Genomic DNA, 19584 nt, shown 5'->3' with positions numbered 1-19584 from the left:
CTTTAGATACCTATGAGGTTCATAAATTACCATATAGCATATATTCAACACAAAAAAACAGTGACAATTTGTTGTTGACAAAGGACAGCTGGACATATAAAGGGCCCCATTACCTTCAGGAGCTTAGGGCCTCATCAAACCTAAATCCGGCCCTGATGCCATCCATCATCAACATTTCCATGTCTCTTCAATTTTTCATAGGTGGATAAGTGGCGCAGCTGTCGTCAATGCCTTTTATTCAGCAAGCAGGAATCAAATTGGTAAGCTGAGTCTCTCTTAGAAACACTTTCTGACCATGTGGTGAGAAACGGGTTATTTCTTGTCCCCTGTCTCAGCTCAGATCAGGTCAGAAAGTGGACTTTTTCACTTGTTCATCTCTCTGGCTGTTTCAACATGGTGGTTTATTCTGCTTTCCCAATGTTTCCCTAACTTTTGATTTCTGCACTCTCTTTGAGCTTTCACACAATGTAAAATTCCAGAAATATAGCAGAGTATAGCACAAGTTTAGTATCCATTTCTGTGTTATATGCTTCTGGAAAAAAATATCTTCCCCGCCCCCCAAATAACATGTGAATGAGCTCTAAACTCATGCTATAATCTGCTATGTTTACAGAAGCGGACTTTACAATATGTGAAAGCTCAAATATAATGTAGAAATTAACAGTTAGGGAACTACCAGGGAAATGCAATAAATGAACACAGTGTCCATCTCTCTACCGGCTCAGCAGATTTATGCTGTACTGTAGTATACAATAACATCAGGGACTCCAGCTCCCATCAGCCCCAGCCGGCAAGTCCAGTGGTCTGGGATGATGGAAACTGTAGTCCAACCACATCTAGAGGACGTTGCTACACCATGCCATACTATAATTTTGGTGTTGTGTGTCCTTGACCTGCAGCAGGCAGTCTTGTTATCCAAAATGCTGTCCTACTACAGACGTTCAAAAACATGTTCTGGTTCGTAATTTCCTTGGTTTCTGGTCCTATTGACATTGGCCAGATGCTTTAAAGATGAGCTGCTTTAGCAAAGGAAGCCTCTTTTTCATTCTTGCTTCCTTTGGAAAATGTGATAGTATCGACTTGACACACTCAACAAAGCACAAATCAAGTTGGAGGGGGATAATTTCAAAGCATTTTACTGGAGCGTGTGCTTTTGCTGAATTAATCTATTGCTTATTTATTTTGTATTCATTATACTGATGCAGTCACTACCGCCAACTCTCTGGAAGAATGGGGGAAGCCTGCTGCCTGATTCAGTGCTGGACTAAATTTGCCTTTCCATTTTATTTGCCTCATTCTTCCATTGAAAAACAAGGGGGGGATTTCTGTTCATTTCTCTGGATAAGGGAAAATTCCAAGTGTGGGAGGCTGGCTTACTTACTTACAAACTAGATGACAGGAGTGGGATTTCCCCGCCCCTCCCCGATGCTTGGAAAGAAAGCATCCAAAGCTCTCTATCCCTCTGCAATATGTTTTCTCCACAGAACAATGGTATTAAAAGTAATATTTTAGCATAGCCCTCTATACCTGAAGTGCCTGTGAACCCAGAAGTCAGCCATGTATTTATTATTTACTGCTCAGTTTTATTTGTGAGATATAGCTTTACTTTGTTTTAATATGGCATTTAGTTTTTAGGGAATTTTATTGAATGTCATTGTTGCATTTTTATTGATTTTTATCTAAAACACATAGATTTTATTATTATATTAAACAGTATAAAATTAGGATAGACAGTCGGACAGACAGATAGACACAGAAGAAAATCTTGAGTTGTGACCCTGCAGTCCTTGCCCAGTAAAAGTGGAATTCTTTAATGAATTTTTCTGGCTTTAAGCTAAGCATTCAGCCAGGTTCAAACCAGATTGCAAGTCTTGCATGCTGAACTTTCATAGCAGGGGTGTAAAAAGAATGATGTCCGTTTTTGTGCAAGATGACCTTGCCAGCAGTAATGCTGAAATGAAAGTGATGGTTTGCAACTATTCTGGGACCATATTTTCACACTTTATTAACATGACAGAAAGTGGAATTTACACTGAACAAGGACATCTGAGTTCACTGTGATGGTCTTCTTCTTTTTCTTTGGCAATTACTCGTAGCCGAGTAAGTTTGTCTTTCATGAACAAGGTTTTAACAGTAAGTCTGTAAGAGACTGTGGAGGCCAATTCTGGATCCACACGTCCTTCCACAGTGGGGGATATAGGTTTCCGGGTGGGAGTTGATTATGGTGAGAGTTTGCCAAACACACCTTCATCTTAGTACATTTCTCCCTTTCTCCCTTTCATCCTGAGTTGAGTGTCTTCAAGTCTATGATACGTTTGGTAAAGGCTGTTCTCCAGCTGGAATGCTTGCAGGCCAGTGTTTCCCAATTTTTTAAGACTTGCCTTGAGAGAGTCTTTAAACCTCTTTTGTTGACCATCAGCATTACGCCTTCCATTTTTAAGTTCAGAATAGAGTAGTTGCTTTGGAAGACGATAATTAGGCATCCAAACAACATCTCCAACAAAATCCTACACTGATTCTTCTATGCATCAAATCTAGCTGCATTGGAGTCAGTGAAAATACCTATGAATGGAGACAGAATCAAGAAAGTAAAAGAGTCTAGACTAGGGATGGGGCAGAAATTCAGTTCAGTTCCCACTGAAAGGTGAATCTACCTAATTTGCTCTTCCTGAAACAAGCGAACCAAAATGAAGCCATCTTTAAAATTCACAGTTCTCAGAATTTTGCAATGCAGTTCTGCAGTCAAGGATTAACTGGGACAGGAAGTCTTCTTATACTCCTTCCTTTCCTGAAAGACTCAATGGACATTATGTGTGGACAGACTCTGTCTAGGTCGGACCTGAAGGTACTTCGCCTTGGAAGCTGCCACATGCAATTCCGGGGCTGACCATATGAAGGAGCTGGCCACAGATCCCAGCAGCTCCTGACGCTTCTTCACACACCAGTTTTAGGCCTCTGGTGTCATAGGCCTAGAGCTGTTTTCTTTCTGAAGAACAACAAGCAGAATATCTTGCTTGAAATCATGGCTAAGTGAGGACAACTTTGACACAGCTGTGGGAAATTCATCCTAGTCACAGTTGGTGTGAAATCTGATGAACATTGAGGAAGAGAGCTTGGCCCTGTTGAAATAAGCTGAAATAGGCTGGAATATACTTTAGGTCAAAATGAAGCCGCAAAACTTTAGGCAGCCATGAAGGGTTCTAGTGCAGCACAGCAAAATGCCGTGCTATGCAGAAGCAAGACAGAACGAAGCAGCAATGGAATGCTTACTCACCCATTAACAAAAAGAGTTAGTTCCACCGTGCCCACATTCAGTGCATAAACATATTATGGCAACAGTCTCTGTGGACATACTCAAGTTACAAGAATTTAGGAAATTTGGCTTCTATTCCTGGCAGTCTTTAAATGGGCAGCCGGGAAAAGAATTGCAATTCCCTCTTCACAGCTATATGGCTCGTGGATATGGGCAAAATTTTTACTAGTTAGGAAGGGGGAGCCTCGTAGGAATAATTCTCATCTCTCTGGCATGGCTTGAGATTGCTCAAGTTTTGCAAATGTTATAAGCAAGCATTGGTTTGCTATGAAGTAGCTTAGAATAAACTTCTCATCCATTAGAGTTGCATTTCTCTAACAGAGTTAATAGCAGAACGTTTTGACACTTTCAAGGTCTGAAATGCAAAGTGAAGCAGTTAATAAAATTGCAAAGGAAACACAATAAGCCTATGGGTAGGGAATGGTGTGTTTATTTTTGTGTGTACTTTTACCCTAAACCAATGTGTGGTGGAGGTAGTATGGGATTTAACCTCAAGTCAATATAATTTTATTCCCTGAGGCAATGGTCACCTTCTGTTTTTCCTTGGTAAGCTGGGTTGTGCTTGCCAATCACAGCTTACAATTTGTAAAAACCGTGGGAAATGGAATGCCTCCATGGTGCATTGTCACAAGTTGGAATCAGCTCCCTTTCCTATCTAAACAACCAACGATGGCAATACCCTAATTTTTGGAGGGCCACAAGACAACAGATGGTTAGCGTGACCTTAGCAAAGGGTTGGACAAGCCAACAGTTGCTGGCTGCAACATCTGGACCAGTTCCTCTGAGAGTTGGGTGATTACGGAAGAAACATAATAGGTCCTGTTAATCAGATCCTGGAATTTCAGCTTGAAGCATCGGAGGAAAACTTATGCGAGCTATGGGACAGGAGAAGTGCAATTTTGGAAAGCAGGATAGTTGGAAACAAAATACAAAACAAAAGAGTAGGCAATAGGCTGAGAAGTGGGGTTGGAATCTGGGAAGCGGAGGAAACTGAAAGGAAGGGGAGGGATGGAAAACTCATGTTGTTGAGGGGAAACAGAGGGGAAACCACACCTATGGCTTATGGAAAGGAGAGCCATTGAGCTCTAGGCAAGAAAGGAGTCGGTGGGCTTTAGAAACTCATGTGCCCTGAACCTGCAGACCCAGAAAATAGCAACTGTTTCAGCATCATGCTGACTTAGGGTAGAAGGGCACATCCATAAATAATATGACCATGTGGTCAGTGCAGATCATGCAGGTAAAGGATAGTATTGGACTTCATCAACTAGCATGGCCAAAGACAGGAATAATGGGAACTGTAGTCCAGTAACATTTGGGGGGGGCACAAATTCCCCAGCCCTGCCCTGGTATGTCTCTCTCATTTTCATAGGAAAGACTTAGGGAGGTATGCAGCTACCATGTCCCATCAGAGCAAGGATTTCCTATTGTACAGTGGGGTGTTCCCACTCTCTTCTCCACGCATGTGTCCCACGTGCTTCCCAAATGTACTCCAGAGGTCCAGAGAGTTGAGTTGGGGAACTCCTAGAGCAGGTTTAAGAGGCAGGTAAAGAGAGGAGAGGGACAGAAAAATCCTTGCACTAATTGTGACATTCAATTACATTCTCGCACCATTGGCCCTACCTGCAGGGGTCGCATAATTCACAGCTGCCCCCCCCCCCAGCCTTGGATGGCATCATGCTGTTGGATCCTGTACAGTTGAGCATGCATTTGAAGGTCACCTGGTGATCAAAGAGCAAGACAAATCGGGTGGAAGGGGAAGGAGAGGTAGTTTGAATTAATCAGCCACACCGTTGGCTAAAATTTCCAGAGTGTTTATTTAATTGAGCTTGTGTTTTTGCAAATAGTTTGAGCTGGTACAAAAGATTAACTTGTCATCTATGGCGTCATATCTCTTTCTGCAGTCTTTCCTGCTGGCATTTTGCAACCACCTTTCTTCAGTGCAGCTCAGCCTAAATCCTTGAATTATGGTGGCATTGGCATGGTCATTGGGCATGAAATCACTCATGGCTTTGACGATAATGGTAAGAAAGAGAACTCATGTTTCACCATTGGTATTATTTTACCCGATCTGTATGGTGCATGGAGAGAGACAATCCTGATTTAATTTAATAAAGCCCTGTTTCTTGTGTGTGGCAGTTTGCTTTGCACCAGAAAAAAATATCTCTATTATTCGTTTCCCAGGGGCTAAGGGTGGATTTACATATTACCAGAAGCACCAATTATTATTATCTCGTAAACAGCAAGTGTCCAAGGCTCTTGCTCCTGTGCTTCTTGGCATTTATTGCATTACATGATACTACCCATAAAACAGGGATGGGGAACCAGTGATCCCCATAAGTTGTTGAACTCCAATTCCCATCAGCCGCAGACAGCATGGCCAATGACCAGGGATGAGGGAAGTTGTGATCTAGCAACCTCTAGAGGGCCACAACTTCCCCACCCTTACCATAAAGCAAGAACCAAAGATTTATGCCAGCAATATAACATTTCCTCATTCACAACCAGCACCTTATTAACAAAGCAGCTGAATGAAACATCAGTCACGCCATGATGCCAAATATTCCTCTTTTCCCATCCCCCTGCATCTTTCTAAGAGGGATGATCTTGTGGTCCTGGCCAGCCACTGAACCGATTCCAAAGGAACAGTGAATGTGCAAATGGCAGCTTCCTGCCAACCGCTGGATGAGCACATCATTGCCTACATTGGGAAACATGCTTGGTGAATGTTAAGGAACCCGGGTTCCTGAATCAAGCACAGCACCTGGCTGGAATCCATCAGAATTAATCCATCAGAAAAGTCATATTTTGTCTGATGTCACCATACATTATGATAGAACATTATACAAAATGGATTGGCGATGGTGCTGAAAGTGAGTGGTGCTGGAGTCAAGCACTGCACATTCTACTGATGTTGGCTTGGAAGTGTGTGCTCATGGTGCAAACTCTTGTTGCTAGGCAGAAGATTATCACTCAGTAACAGATCCCCATATCTGACACTGGCCATGCATGCTGGGTCTGCTTGGTATTGAAGTTCAGCAATATCTGGAGGGCAAAAGGTTCCTCAACCTGGTGTGTATGATCAGTCCTTGGGACTTTACCCTGAGGTCAATCCTTGGGATTTTAGCCTGAGGTCATGGAAAGCCTTTCTGAGTAGGCAATATTGTTCCATGGACCAATAGTCAGCTACAGCACAAGGCAATTTCATATTTTCAGTGTCTTCAAGACTATCATTGCATATTTCTTATGTGTATATGTTATTTCAGGTAGAAATTTTAATGAGAATGGGGACCTTGTAGACTGGTGGAGTCAAACATCTGCAACAAATTTTAAGAAGCAGTCTGAGTGCATGGTAAACCAGTATGGAAACTTCAAATGGGATCTGGCTGGTGGACAAAATGTAAGTCCCTTCTTTCTTATTGAAATGCTTACATTTGAATGAACATTCTTTTATTTTATTAGGTGAAACATATCCCACATGGTAATGGAGGGAGATGTTGAGAGACTGAATAGCTTCAAAAGGAAACTTAACCATGTGAACAAACCTGCTGGAGGCCAAATTTAGTTTCTATTACTATTTGTATATTTATTTCATTTATGAATTCCTTCCAATGAGGCATCTCAAAGCAATTTACAATATAATGGCATATATAAAACAGTTATGTAAAGGCAATTGCATATAAAAACAATTAACAATTATAAGTCTAATACCGGGTTAAAACAACAGGTCAGGTCAGGTCCAGGACAGGTCCCAATTGAGATAAACATTTTTGAAGACTTGTTGAAAGAGGAACATCTTTAGCAGGTGCCAAAAGCCAATAGAGAAGGCAGCTGTCTGTTATGCAATGGAAATTCCAAATGGCAGGTACCAGCACACTCAATGTCCAATTCCAACATCCTGCTGATTGGACATCCTGATAGGATGGTACCTGCATAGGATGGTACCCTAACCCTAACCCTTTCCTGCAAAAAGCATTGCTTGGTTGGGGTGAAACAATTTTTTTAGGTATCCTGATCCCAAGCTCTGTAGGGGTTTGCAAACCAGTGCCAGCACCTTGAACCTAGCCCAGTAGCTAATTGGCGGCTGGTGCAATTCATTCAGTAGTGGCATGTTGTGACAGTAGTTGAGCCACCACACTTTGCACTTCCATAGAAGAAAGATATGTGCATAGGTGCAAATAACCCCTTACATTTAGAAGATTTGTATTCCTAGAGGTGCCTTTGCCAAGGTTCACAGATAAAGCTGAAGAAAAAATGCTGCGGTTCAGATATATCATTAAATCATGGTCTAGTGTTATGTCTGTGAGCTTTTGGTTGCACATTAAGCCCTCCCATCTCATCTTCCTGTAAAGCCAGGATAAAGAGATTAGCAGCATCCACTGGGCAAACCTCTCTAGGCTATTCCATCACTGAGAAGTATAGAAGTATAGGGTGACCACTAGGAAGACGATCTTCTCAGTGATGGAATAACCCAAAGAGGAGATCAAGGCACTTGGAGCAGGATCTCTCTAGAGGATAGGTTTCAAGTAGGTATATGCAGGAGAAGGCAATCTCACAAGTAACCTGTTGTTGCTTAGTCATTTAGTCGTGTCAGACTCCTCGTGACCCCATGGACCAGAGCACGCCAGGCACTTCTGTCTTCCACTGCCTCCCGCAGTTTGGTCAAACTCATGTTGGTAGTTTCGAGAACACTATCCAACCATCTCGTCCTCTGTCATCCCCTTCTGCTTGTGTCCTCCATCTGTCCCAACATCAGGGTCTTTTCCAGGGAGTCTTCTCTTCTCATGAGGTGGCCAAAGTATTGGAGCCTCAGCTTCAGGATCTCTCCTTCCAGTGAGCACTCAGGGCTGATTTTCTTCAGAATGGATAGGTTTGATCCTCTTGCAGTCCATGGGACTCTCAAGAGTCTCCTCCAGCACCATAATTCAAAAGCATCAATTCTTCTGCGATCAGCCTTCTTTATGGTCCAGCTCTCACTTCCACACATCACTACTGGGACAAGTAACCTAATCTCAAGCAATTAAGGCTTTTAAAAGTTAAAGCCAGCAGTTTAAATTGTACCAAGAAATGAACTGGGGAGCATCGGGTGTGATATAGTTGAAACACCCAGTCCCAATCAATATATTCCTGGCCCTATTCTGGACCAATTTCAGTTCCTAGACTATTTTAAGGCCAACACACACAGCAATAGTCTAAACAGTAGGTTTCCAGAAAGTGTGGCCTGCTCATTTCTATCCAGTTATGGTGGTTCCTGGTGTATCAGCCAAAGCGAGTTAATTTAGAACAGGAAGCAAAAGCTTTCAATCTCCTCCTCATAGCCTCTCTGAAGGGAGGGAGGAGAGGGGAACGTGCACGAGTCAAAGGCTCACTGATAAAGCTCAGGCTAACTGCTGCTTGGGCACGTAGCACTAAACAATGGTTCAGTGTTGCATTCAAAGAAAGCCAATTTGTGGCTAATGGGACGTGTGGATCCAGAATTGTCCTTCACAGTCACTTACAGACTCACTGTTAAGACTGTGTTCATGCAAGAGAATCTTATTCAGCTCCAAGTGATCACCAAAGAAGAAGACGACTCAAAATAGAAAACAACAACGACAATCAGTAATTCAGAAAATCCTGTTTTGCTGAGGCTGGGGGTGATTGGAGGAAGTGGTAGCAGATCTCCCATGAAACCAAGACTCTTCCATAAAGGTCATGTCATGTAAAGTCTCAGTGAGGAGGGTCACATCAAGGTAAAAGACGGGTTCAGGATAAAGTAGCTGGACTTGGCAAGATGCGACCAGATACAGTCAGGCCTTAACAGCACCATGGAGAGCTCCCACTGAGCTCTGCTGGTTGTAGCTCTCCCCCTGTTGACAGTCACAGCCCTCTGGACTTTGCCTTGTAGACTTCATATTCTACATTTCACATCTAGATGGTTGGGAATAATCCATTTTCTGACCTTCAAGCCATGACTCATTGTTCTTCCAAGAATTTCATTCCGCACTCAGGCAAAAAGAAAAAGGGGGGGAAAGTAAGTAGCATTTTCATTTCTTCCTTCTTCTCTGCAGCTCAGCGGAATCAATACCCTTGGTGAAAACATTGCCGATAATGGTGGCATCAGACAAGCATACAGGGTAAGAAATGCCCATTTTCTCTTACTTCATATGATTGTTAGTTGGTGCAGATTCATTAAAATGTTGGGTTGTTTGGGGTTTTAATTTAAAAAAAAAATTATGTGCTGCACATGCTGCTTTGTTAAACCCCTGAAGTTTAGTTACCTGGTCTTCAGGGCCTAATCTGTACTCATAAGAACATAAGGAATGGACCATCTTGTCCAGCATTTTGTTTTCACAGTGGCCAACCAGATGCCTATGGGAAACCCTCAAGCAGCACTTCAGTACAACTGAAGTCTCCCTCCTTATGCATGTTTCTTCGCTTCAAGACTACAACCCTCACTTCCTGCTTCATCGCCTGTCTCCCTCTCCTCTCCCTGTCCTTCATTCTCCCTCTTCAATAGGAAAACTTTAGAAAGAAAGTTAGGGAAGGAGAGTTAGGGAATTGTAAAGCACTCTGTGATCCTCAAATCAAAGGTAGTATCCAAATTTAATAAATATCTATTCATTTATTGCATGTACCACAATTTACCTCTTTTCATGGGAGGAAGGTCCAGTGGCTGGACAGGAAAGGAAGGCAGGGAATGGGAACCCGTGACCCACCAGACATTGCTGAACTAAAACTCCCATAATTCCTAACCATTGGCCATGCTGGGTAGTGCTGATCGCAGTTGTGAGTCCAACAATATCTGAACCAGATTCTCCATCCCTGATATAGATGAGTAACTGGGGTGAGTAAAAGGTAGGTGGTAATCTACTGGTGGACCTCCGGGTGATCTGCAGTAGATCAACAAGCATTTTTGACCACCAGTTGATTAACAATAGCAACAACAAAATGACTCCTCCTGTGCCCTAAAAAACCCCACTGTTGAACACAAGAAAACTTGGGGTGATGACCCAGAGTAGAGCTCTTGTGTTGAGGAACAGTGAGTTCTGTTGAGTTCTGGTACTAAAACAAAAGATGCCGCCAGGTTCCTGGCCTCACAGTTCTTTAATTCTAAGTGTGTAGGTTTGTGCTTTTGCATCAAGCACTGGTTCAAGGTTCCGGGAGAAAGGAAGTAGCTCCTGCAAGCCTTCAGTCTGCCCAGCCCTGATTCAAAGCAAGGGTGAGCAGCACAGTGCCCAGGTGGCTTGTTACAATACTGAAAATCCTAGGTATCTTAAAAAAAAAAAAAAAATTGTATAGTTGGTTGCATTTGTAAATTTGCAAATGCAACATAAATCATGAAGGGAGAAAGGGGGGCACGAGTTATGCTCCTCTTTCCCCATTGCCTCAGAATTTCCACATCCATTTATTGGCAACTCATTCATACCATGCCTCACACTTTCTGTCCTTCTAAGCTACAATTATGCTTCTTTTGTGGGATTTGGAACGCCATTAAACAAAATTACCAAACGTAATTTTGATGAGTCAAATCAACAGGGTCCCCACCAAAGCTATATGCTAAGAACTTTCCAACTTTCCACAGTTGTCCAAAAATGAGGACTATAAGAGCCAACTTCTTCTTCTTCTTCTTCTTCTTCTTCTTCTTCTTCTTCTTCTTCTTCTTCTTGTCTTCTTCGTCTTCTTTGTCTTCTTCCTCATTATCATCATCATCATCATTATCACTATGCTTGTGGAAGTTGCTTTTAGGCTTTGCTACTTCAATTCCAATTCCATGCAGACTTGCTGAGACTCTTCAGAGCAGACTTCCTCAACCTCAGCTCTCCAGATGTTTTGAGACTATAATTCCCATCATCCCTGACCACTGGTCCTGCTAGCTAGGGATCATGGGAGTTGTAGGCCAAAAATATCTGGAGGGTTGAGGTTGAGGAAGCCTGCTCCAGAGTATTAAATATCTAAAAAGCAAAATTGTGTGGGTTTCTCAGGAAGAAATGAGCTATGACATTTCCATAAACTAAACTACATGAACACAACACAGATTTGACATGAACAAGAAGCAGGGTGGTATTCAGCTAAGTTTTATTCAGAGCAGACACCCTTAGAATGAATGGACCAAACTTAGTCGTGTGTCTTGGGAAGAATGTTTCTTAATGAGGTGGGAAGCTTGGACTTTCACTGTGGCGTTAAGCAAGAATTGGGCAAATGTTGTGGTAGGTAAATAAATAGTGCTAAAAAATAAGGAAAGCAAATTCTCTCTGTGAAATACAGTTCCGATGTGAATCTTTCTCAAGGGCAGCCATGGAAAAAACTGTTCCTCCCTTCTATTCTTGTTATCTTAATTAAGAGTACAGAACACACAGTAATTATTAGCCAAATGTCCAGGACAAAGTGCATTCTAGTAAGAACCACACTGTCATTCTTTGCTTGTACTGAGATTATGACTCTTTTATCTTTCGTTTACGTTTTTCAGAAGTTTTCCCAAGTGCGTAGTCAAAGTAAAGCAAGATGAACTATCCCAACATAAGAGACATAAAAGCCATCTTCCTTCCATGTGGTTTTTATACTAGTATAATGTGATTCCACAGCATACAGGAAACCATTTTTACTAATGGGTCCCAGTGCGTTGTGAGTCATGCGATATCTTCCGCAAGGGGAAACTGACTTGCTTTTAAATTTCTCTTTATACTGTGCTGGAGGAGTTGTGTGGCATCCACATATATTCTGAAGGTGGCACTGTGCCATCTTTATGCTCACGTTGTGATCCCTGCACTCCGAAGAAGCACCCAGCAGGGATGAAGTATCTGCTCATCAGCTGATGAACACAGCTGTTTTGGAATGGTCATATTGCTTTCTTTCTGTATGTTCTGTAACTTCCTGCTGAAATCCCATAACCTTTCCATACCATGTTGTCTCTGTCTTTGTCCTGCTTTCTTTGTGCTATAGCCCACCCCCCACTGGCCGACAAAAATGTGGCAGCTTTGGAGAAGAATTGTAGGGCAACTAATAATGCATAATAATAATAATAATAATAATAATAATAATAATAATGGTAAAGGGATCCCTGACCATTAGGTCCAGTCGTGACCAACTCTGGGCTTGCAGTGCTCATCTCACTTTACTGGCTGAGGGAGCCGGCGTACAGCTTCCGGGTCATGTGACCAGCAAGCCACTTCTGGTGAACCAGAACAGCGCACGGAAACACCGTTTACCTTCCCACCGGAGCGGTACCTATTTATCTACTTGCACTTGATGTGCTTTCGAACTGCTTGGTTGACAGGAGCGGGGACCGAGCAACGGGAGCTCACACCGTCACAGGGATATGAACTGCCAACCTTCTGATTGGCAAGTCCTAGGCTCTGTGGTTTAACCCACAGCACCACCTGTGTCCCTCAAATAATAATAATAATAACCACTAATTTACTATTATTGGATCAAGAACACGTTGGCATAATGTTCCTGGAGGTGCCCAAAGACAAGGACACGAAGTGGCAGCAACCAGAAATCTTATGATTTCTCCTTCCCTGGTTTTGCGCTTGATTCTCATTGCAGTTCGAGCTGGTTGGATTTCACGGTGGCCATCATCTCTCTTCCCTTCCTCTTCCTTTGGCAGGCCTATGAAAAGTTTGTACAGAAGAACGGAGAGGAGAAGCTGCTCCCTGGACTCGACTTCAACCATAAGCAGCTGTTCTTTCTGAACTTTGCACAGGTATTATACTCTGCTTGATTGAAAGCTTTGGAAATTATTTTGAGTTGCAATTTCACAGTTAAGTTGGAAACAGCAGGCTGGCTTTTCTCCTTTTAATGTGAACTGGCAGAATTGCTAAATCGAGCAGCCTTCATGGCAGCAGGGCTGAGAGGAGAGTGGCCTGTCAGATTAAGTTAATCGCAGCTAAGTGCACGGAGGCATCCAGGAGGTGAGTCTGTAAAGCACAGTTAACGTGTGGTCATGTACTAGTGCCAAGATGGAACCTGCTCTCTGATTTCCTGAAAGGCTCCTTCCCCGGAGCAAAATGGTTCTGTTTCTCTTCCTCATTCTGTAGAATGTCTTTATGATTTCCATAGGTGCTGAGCTTCCCTTTCTACTGTGAGGTGGCTGAGGGTGGTGGGTGGGTGTTTTTCTTTCCATTAAACGTTTATCCCAGTGCCTTGCAGCGTCCCTGCTTGAACTGTGTTACCTCATGACATATTCCTCTGGGCTTTAATTGAAGTGCAGGAATCTACACAGAATCATAGTATTGTAGAGTTGGAAGGAATCCTGAGGACCATCTAGTCCAATCCCCTACAATGTAGGAATATGCAGCTGTCCCGTACGGGAATCGAACTTGCAACCTTGGTGTTATCAGCACCGTGCTCTAACCAACTGAGCTATCCATTGCTAGATAATAGAGGCTGCCTACTGAACCCCTGAAGTTGATGCATTTGCTGGTTTTGCTTCTCTAAGCTAAATAATTCCTTTTATTTTTTTAAAAAAATCTGTACTGGAATATATATTCCACTAAAAAAAAAACAATTAGAAGAAGAAGAAAAGCTGCATGGGACCCAGCCTTCCCACATCCCCATTCCAGGAAAATACAGCTGAAGCTTATGCCACAATACGTTTTGTTAGTCTTTAAAGCGTGTGGCAGGTAATGTGCTACAATTGGAACATGACCAATGCTCTGGAAATAAAAACTAATGTGTCACTGCTTTTAAATAATCATTTCTGCAATATTTTTTTGGGTGTGTTCTTTTAAAGGTATGGTGTGGGACATACAGGCCGGAATATGCTGTCAACTCTATTAAAACAGACGTCCACAGCCCAGGCCAATTCAGGTCAGTATTTTAAATCATCCATTTTCTTAAATATCATTTAAAAAAAAAAAAACGCACATGCACATACACACACAAAATGCACACCTTTCTCACAAAAGTCAACAGCATAGTTAAAAATGTTAATCTTTAAGACTCTCTGTCATGCAGTACCGTATTTTTCCGTGTATAAGACTAGGTTTCCCCCCTAAAAACAATGTCAAAAATTAGGGGGCATCTTATACTCTGGGCCATCTCCCCCCATTTTCTTAAATCTGAGTCCCCCCAAATAGGGGGCGTCTTATACATGGGGGCGTCTTATAGACAAAAAAAACCCCAGTGATTGTTAACTGCCCACAAGAGGGCTTTGGGAAGGAGATACGAGGGCTCTGGCGGGGTCACAGAATCCTCTCCCCTCCTTCCCAAAGCCTAGTTAGCACTTTCCCACCTTTGGGAAGGAGATGCGAAGGCTCTAGGACCCTGCCAGAACCCTGTGCCTCCTTTCCAAAGCCAGTCACCTTCTGACCCACCTTTGGGAAGGCAGCACAAGGGCTGGGGGGGGGTGGATTTTGGCCTCACACATGGCACCACATTACCCAGGTCCACCACTGACACATTCCCTGCATTCTGAGATGTTTGTTTCTAGGGCAGAAGACATGGGTTCAAATGGCTTCCACCACATGTTTTTTAATGTCTGCTTCCTGGAACAATCTGTGTTTCATCATAGTGTGGGAGAGCAGCAACTGCCTCCACCCTTTCAACGGTTCACAACAGTACTAATACCACCCAAACAGCAAATGGCTGTTTGGGTAACAGTAGTACTGTGTGGAGAGCCACACAAAAATTTGGCGTTAGGAATGTGTTCATCATACCTGAACAGGTTTTTTAAAAATCCAGTTTGCAATGTATACATTGATTACCCGTCATAAGACATTGGTTTCTCCATCCTGTTCTTAGTTCACAGGATGGTCTAGATAAATATCATTTGAGAAATGCAATGTTCTATTAAATCAAAGTGGATTAATAATGGAAAATATAAAGATATTGTGATAGATGAGTGAATGCCTTTGTGCTGCTATTATACAATTCTGAGCCTGTGCTTTTACCTACCTGGTATACTTCTCATCAGTATTCCTTTTTTTTTTTTTTTTTCGTTTTTGCAAATGCTCACTTTATCAGTATACCCTGCATAACCAAACATTTATTGAATGCATCAACTGTTCCTGAAGCTGGCCTCAGAATGGTATTTTCATGTGGGTGTGCTCTCAAGGCTTTGTTGTTGTTTTTCCAGGAAATCTGCGACTTTCTCCCTGATGCAATTATATTCCAAAATCCTACACTCAGCTGAATTTCTCAGCTACAGTGTTTGCTTTGGATGGGGCAATTCCCAGGACATTTGCCTGGTGTGCCTTTTATCCACTTGCATTGCTGATTCATTCTTTGAGATCATCGTATATCTTTTGTTTGGACACGGTTTAGCGTTCCGTAACAAGCACTGCATTTCATTACTGACGAGACAGCTGTAAATATATACACTCCACTTTGGACAACTCATTCAGCCAATAGTAACTGTTGCAACCACTGGGTAGTAATTCCTAGTGGTGAGTGGGAGGGCATCATCACTTAAGCATTGTGGGACAGCAGCGTTCATTTCCTTGTTCCTTGGTAATCAATGAGAGGGAAAGAATGCACAGGTCTCCTGGCCTGCCTTTATGCTATATGTTCCAGCTCCCAGTTCCTAGTTGCCTTTCTGCAAAGACATTGCCCCGTGCACAGTGAGAACCAGCTCTGGGGGGAGTGGTTTTGCAATGACAGCCACATTGCAAAGAAGATGGTTGCTTTTAAAAAATGTGTATTTCATGGAACTGCTGCATACCAAGTCAAACAACTGGTCCATCTAGCTGAGTCCAAATCAAAGGCCAGGTGGAACAGTCTGACCCTTATGTTGCCCTCCCCTTATGGTCTTGATTTATCAGCTATTTTAAAATGAGGCTGCATTTGAAATTGCATTTTAAGCTGTATTTTAAATTGGGGGTTTCCCCCCCTCTCTTTTTCCCCTATTATGTTTTTACTGTGATTTGTGATACTGAGATCTGGCCGGGGAGGGTGGAGTATAAATAAAAAAGTATTATTATTATTATTATTATTATTATTATTATTATTATTATTACCTGAAGGTGCTGAGGACTGAAACTAGGATCTTCTTCACGCAGTGCTAAGATGCCATAGTCGTCTCCCTATAAACTGTATGCTTCCTGAGCAAGTAGCAGAAGTTGCTACCCTGGGTGTAGTTATTTATGAAGCAGAACTAACATATTCTCATCTTGTTTTAAAGGGTCCTAGGAACACTGCAGAACACAGCAGAGTTTTCTGAAGCCTTTAAGTGTACCAATGCGGAATACATGGATCCCGTGAAAAAGTGCCGTGTTTGGTGATGAAGCTCCATAGAGTGGACTCGAAGGAGGAAAAGCTTTCCAGAAATCGAGAATGTTTTGAGGATGGCCGGAGTGGATTTGTCACAAAAAAAGGAACGATAACAGAGACATACCAAGTGATGCATTTTCTAGAAAGCGAGGAGGAGAAAACCTCGCTAAGGCAGCAACTGCCAACAATTACTCTGGCGAAACTCGGGAAATGATAAATCACTGCATACTTAAGGGTTCTTCATTTCTTTTCCCCACAATGATCTTACAATTTTAATCCTGCTTTCCATTTAGCCTGCAGATTCTATTTCATGTTTTACCCTTTCCATCGCCATGTTTTTCTGTGAAAGTGAGTCCCACCGATTCCAGTGAAACTTGTTTCCAGGAAAGTTCATTCAGCCTTAATGACCTGGCGTCCCGTGAAGGTGTTCCGATATTTATAAATCAGATGAAAGAAGGGAGCACCAAGTCACACATTAGCTTGGACATGTGTCAAGTGAGTCAAAAGCCTACGATGTGGTTTCTCACACATCTCCTATTACGGCTGGCGTGCTTCGCCAAATGCTTGTGTCTCCCAATGTGGCCTTAGGAACTGCAGGGCCTGGAGGAAAAAAGAACCCTATAAGGGACCCTAGCAATTTGCCATTTGTAAATGCTCAAAACTCAGTGCACCCTTAAAAAAAAGTGATTTGCATCTAGACAACACCAATGGCCCCGCCATAGTGGCAGAAAGCTTGTCACACATAAGGAATTTCTGTATTTACAACAAAAGACGTGCACGATCAGCAGGGAACAGGTGAGCGTTACAATACAGGTGAGATGTGGAACCATCTGTGAGATGGCAGTGCTTGCCTGCAAACATCTGCTTATGGGTGCTGTTTCTTGAGAGGTTGTAGTTGGCACTGTCCTGTGCTCTGTTTTGACACCCACAATCACTGGATGAAGGCAAAGCCACCAAGTAGATCTTCTCCTTCCTCACTGCGGTTTTCATCCTCATGGGAGGCAGGTAGTGGTGCAAAGCGCTTCTGACTTACATATGGCACCCTTGCCCATACAAGACATCTTCAACCCGTGGACTCGTCTCCAAGCTTTCTTCTGTTCCTTTTCCTTTTCTTTTTTCCTTTTTTGTGAAGCCATCTTCATGAGAACAACCCAAAGACGAAAGTGTAATCTACTTAAGGGATTAACTGTTGACCAAATTTATTGTTTGCTGCTTTCCAGCCAAAACCTATACTGTAGATAATTTATGAAATTTTTTTAGCGTATGTTGTAATCACTGCAGTTGTAATCAGAAACTCCTTCATGTTTTTTCTAAGATTTTCCTGCTTTTTCTCAAAACTTTTGTCTTTTTTTTTTTCCAAAGAAGAGGATGAAAAAGTATTTGTAATAATATATATGACCATACTTTTTATATTTAATTCTGAATTATACCGGACATGAATTGTTATATATTATTACAATGGGTGCATTTTGTTAGAGTGTCGAGGTACAAACCATTCAACCGATGATTAAGTCTCAACACAGAGATCTCTACTAATAAGATAAACAGACTGGCTGACTGGTTTTGAGAAGAACTTCTAGAAGCCGGATCTACAAATGTTAGGACTTTCAAATGTAGCACAAAAGTTGCTTGTGATTCCTTTGAACCAACAGGACATTTTGCTTCAGTAATAATGGTGCATACATAGGCATTTACATGATGTGGACCCTTACTAGTGATAAGTCTTTTAAATCTGCTACAATAGCTTTCAAACGCCCTCCTGCAGGTGGCCAAGGAACCTACTGCTTCTGGCACTGAAACACACAGATCTTTCCAAATAAATTACTACTTGATACCTCAGATGACTCGAATGGGTCCATTTCTGAGCATTTGAGGACTGCCTGTGCAAATTCTTTCTTTTCAAGTTTGTCATCTGATAAAGCATTGTGATAATTAAATTTAAGCCACGTGTCTCTTATTCCCTGTACTGTTGCAGTACATCTTTGCTTGGCATGGAAGGGTGTCACGCGCGCGCACACACACATTCATTTGACACTATTAAGTTGGAGGAAAGTGGCTCTTGGAGCGTGCCCTGTACATGGTATTACACAGTTTTCATTGGTGGAAGAACGATGATTTCTGAGATTTAGAAGCTGAAATTCCACATGCCATCATAAATCTCTCCAATGCGCATTGAGTGATGATTTGGAAAATTTCGACTTCTGCTTGCAGTGAAGGTGTCTGGTGACCTGCTTCTATGGCTGCCCTTTTCTTTCATTTTCTTTTTCAGGCTCCAGTTCATCTCATTTTGTCAAATTGGCATGTTACACCTCTCCAGCAATACTTAGTGTGGGGTGCATCCTTAGGTCTGAACTTTTCTAATCTTCAAGGAGTACCTGTGTCACCTTAGTATTGTTTTGTTTGATCCTCATGACTGTGGACAGAAACCTTCTGAGATCAAAGGCAAAGGATCCACCTTGCAGACCAGAATAGTCACTGGGGTTAATGTGTTTCAGTAATCTGCTTTAGCATAAGTTCACTCACATCCAAAACAAGTTAAATAGCATTTATAAATGGGCAGAGGAACTTCCTACTAACAGCACCTCTGTCTGGCATGCAATGACCTTCAGTTTATTGAGTTGACACAGGGAACCAGGTGCATATCTTAAGAATGCCCACCTCCCTCCAAGTTTCAGACCAACTCCTCATGAGTAATTATATTTCAAGCCAACTCTATTTTAACACAATTGTGGCTGAATGTCTGATGATTACATTGCTATAGTAACCATCAGGCAAAAAACGTCCTTGAAACTCACTGTATTGTTCCAATTCAACCTAATAAGACCTAAAAAATTTATTTATTGGATTAGTTCTAGAAATTATTTTTATTAGATTCAATTCAATCCAAGAAATGACTCGGGTCACATTCAGACTCTCAGTATTTTGTGGGCTGAAAATTGTACATCTGCGCAATTAAAGTGCATTATTTGTGTCACCTTGGCACAGAAAATCCACTTTATTTTTAAAAACAACAACAAAAACCCAGAAGCTTTGTGGTTAGGAAGGTAATAGTGAAATACACTAAAAAGTGTGGAAGGAACAAA

General features: G+C 42.2%; 1 protein-coding gene across 4 annotated transcripts in view; it reads left to right on the top strand.

Moving 5' to 3' along the window:
* MME (membrane metalloendopeptidase) overlaps nt 1-18458 on the top strand; it is an 82655-nt gene extending 64197 nt beyond the window's left edge. For 3 of the 4 annotated variants that reach the window (XM_083442724.1, XM_083442722.1, XM_083442723.1), the window contains exons 17-23: nt 202-260; nt 5215-5334; nt 6577-6710; nt 9361-9426; nt 12900-12995; nt 14025-14101; nt 16413-18458. In XM_083442724.1, coding sequence (XP_083298850.1) covers nt 202-260; nt 5215-5334; nt 6577-6710; nt 9361-9426; nt 12900-12995; nt 14025-14101; nt 16413-16512 — 652 coding nt within the window. In that variant the 3' untranslated portion in view covers nt 16513-18458. The remainder of the gene's footprint in view (nt 1-201; nt 261-5214; nt 5335-6576; nt 6711-9360; nt 9427-12899; nt 12996-14024; nt 14102-16412) is intronic. The other variant, XM_083442725.1, reaches the window with a different exon arrangement.
* The last annotated feature ends 1126 nt before the right edge of the window (nt 18459-19584 follow it).

Source organism: Podarcis tiliguerta, assembly GCF_965153285.1.
Source record: "Podarcis tiliguerta genome assembly, chromosome: 5".
In the NCBI taxonomy this organism is placed as follows: Eukaryota; Metazoa; Chordata; class Lepidosauria; order Squamata; family Lacertidae; genus Podarcis; species Podarcis tiliguerta.
The sequence above is the reverse complement of the archived record's forward strand: the minus strand, read 5'-3'. Positions and strand labels throughout refer to the sequence as shown.